The 2,584-nt window shown below is 42.9% G+C and overlaps 1 protein-coding gene across 1 annotated transcript; it reads left to right on the top strand.

The window, feature by feature from the left end:
• Window positions 1-397: 397 nt before the first annotated feature.
• LOC104999388 (taste receptor type 2 member 3) lies at window positions 398-1,424 on the top strand. Its single transcript, XM_010854968.1, has one exon. It carries the CDS (start codon window positions 426-428, stop codon window positions 1,374-1,376), a length of 951 nt encoding a protein of 316 aa, XP_010853270.1. The 5' UTR covers window positions 398-425; the 3' UTR covers window positions 1,377-1,424.
• The last annotated feature ends 1,160 nt before the right edge of the window (window positions 1,425-2,584 follow it).

Here is a 2,584-nt window from a genome sequence, read left to right on the forward strand (position 1 = left end):
CCTCCTGAGTGATTCTGTGTGACCCTTCTGGTGACCCACCTTTCCACTCTGGGTTTCCATTCCACTTTCCACTCAGAGCCCTACCACCTTTGAAATGGAGCCCAAATCCTCCATCTTCTTTGTGACTCATCTCTTTCTTCTCTGCGTGACACTGGACACTACTCTATTTGCATTTTGGCAAAGAGCTTCTGAGTTTAGATCGTAGATGGGATGTGACAAACCAAGTCATCCTCTAAAGAGGACAGACTAACCTGAAAGAGCCAGGAGAAGGTTTGCTGTGTTGTGTCTACAACAGACCAAACTGGGCAGAGATAAGAGACAGGTACAGAGAAGCAGCAGGTAGAGGTGATTAACAGGAATTTCAAATCAGCAAGAGAATGTTTCTCAATGGAAAGAACAAAGATCAGGTCTGCTGAACAGCAAACATGTTGAGACTCAGCAGTATGGGGTTTCTGGTTCTGACCACCATTCAGTTCATCCTGGGAATGCTGGGGAATGGTTTCATAGGGTGGGTCAATGGCAGCAGCTGGTTCAAGAGCAAGAGGATCTCTTTGCATGACTTCGTTATCACTAACCTGGCTGTCTCCAGGATTGTTTTGCTGTGGATTCTCTTGATCGATGGTATTTTACTGGTGTTCTTTCCCAAACTACATGATGAAGGGATAATCATGCAAATTATTGATGTTTTCTGGACATTTACAAATCATCTGAACATTTGGCTTACCACCTGTCTCAGTGTCTTCTACTGCCTGAAAGTGGCCAGTTTTTCCCATCCTATGTTCCTCTGGCTCAAATGGAGAGTTTCCAGGGTGGTTGTATGGATGCTGTTGAGTACCCTGCTGTTATCATGTTGCAGTGCCATCTCTCTGATCCGGGAATTTAAGATCTATTCTGTTCTTGGTGGAATTGATAGAACCGGGAATATGACTGAACTTTTTAGAAAGAAAGAAAAAGAATATAAACTGATCCATGTTCTTGGGACTCTGTGGGACCTCCCTCCCCTAGTCATATCGCTAATCTCCTACTTTCTGCTTATCCTCTCCCTGGGGAGGCATATGCGGCAGATGCATCAAGACTGTGCCAGCTCCAGAGATCTCAGTACCGAGGCCCACAGGAGGGCCATCAGAGTCATCCTCTCCTTCCTCTTTCTCTTCCTACTCTACTATCTTTCCTTTTATGTTTTAACATCCAGTTATTTCTTACCAGCAACTAAGATGATTGCAAAGATTGGAGAAGTAATTGCAATGTTATATCTTGCTGGCCACTCCTATGTTCTCATTCTTGGAAATAGTAAGCTGAAGCAGATGTTTGTGGCGATGCTCCGGTGTGAGCCTGGTTGTCTGAAGCCTGGATCCAAGGGATCTGTTTATCCATAGAGCATCGTGGGGTGTGCGAGGGAGCCTAGGAGTCCTTAGACCTAGGAGTCCTTAGCCAGGATCACAGGGCTCTTCCTCACCCTCCTGTGGCACCAATTCTGTAACTACTGCTTCATCCTGTTCCCCTCGGGGACGCTTCTCATGGCCTCTCCTTTTATGGTTGCTTTGAAGAGGCTGAAATAGTCTTTGGAATATGTAGACAAGGAGTTTTATTTTAAAAGTATCAACTCAACATAATGAGCTGATTACTAGCTTTTAAGTTCAAGTTTATACTGACAGTGATGTAGTGAACTAGAGGGGAGAGAGCAAAAAAGCACTGTAGTCCCACAGGCTTGTGTTTGAATTCTGCTTCAGTCCATTTTCCAAGACTTTTTTTTGGCCTTAGGGGAGTTACTTTAATTACCTGTTTGACTCTGTCTTTCCTCATTTAAAAATGCAGACTATGATAATGACTTCACAGGGTTTTAGAGATTCAGAAGACTGTGTGCTGTCATTTCAGCACAGCATATTGTGTCAGGATTATATCAGAATTAGGGGAGAAGGGGGCAGTTGGATAGCATCACTGACTCAATGGACATGAGTTTGAGAAAACTCAGGGAGATAGTGATGGACAGAGAAGCCTGCGTGCTGCAGTCCGTAGGGGTCACAAATAGTCAGACATGACTGAGCAACTGACCAGGAAGGAAATCTGCAGGCGGTGAAGCTGTTACTGTAACAGTGAAGTGTGCCGCTGCAGTGGTCACCACCGGAGACCTGCTTCCACAAATCCATTATGTACTGACAACCAGAGAAATGCAAGTCAAGACCCTTGGATACTAGGTTCCAATCCAGTCTGCTGGTTAAGTCATTTTACTCTAATTTCAATAGTCCTTTGCTTTCCTTTATCATTTTGCTGAAGCAAAGTTTCAAGTAATTTTTAATTTTTTAGATTGGTCAAAATATCCAAGATGCGTATCTGTTTTTAAAATGTCAGAGTTTTATGTGAAATAAGTGGTTTTTCTAAATGTAATCACTTTTATTTTAATAAAATTATGTAGGCTTTGATTTCCTTCCTGTCACTGAGCAGTGCTGACAAGTCAGTGAGAATATTATTCCTTGAGATCTCAAACTTGTAAACATATTTAGGACACATGGCAACTCTAAATCTGGATTTCTTTCACTAATGGAGCTCTCAGGTATAAAGTTTTGTGGCTAAAAACATAGACCAG

Source organism: Bison bison, unplaced genomic scaffold, assembly GCF_000754665.1.
Source record: "Bison bison bison isolate TAMUID 2011002044 unplaced genomic scaffold, Bison_UMD1.0 scf7180017864352, whole genome shotgun sequence".
Lineage (NCBI taxonomy): Eukaryota > Metazoa > Chordata > Mammalia > Artiodactyla > Bovidae > Bison > Bison bison.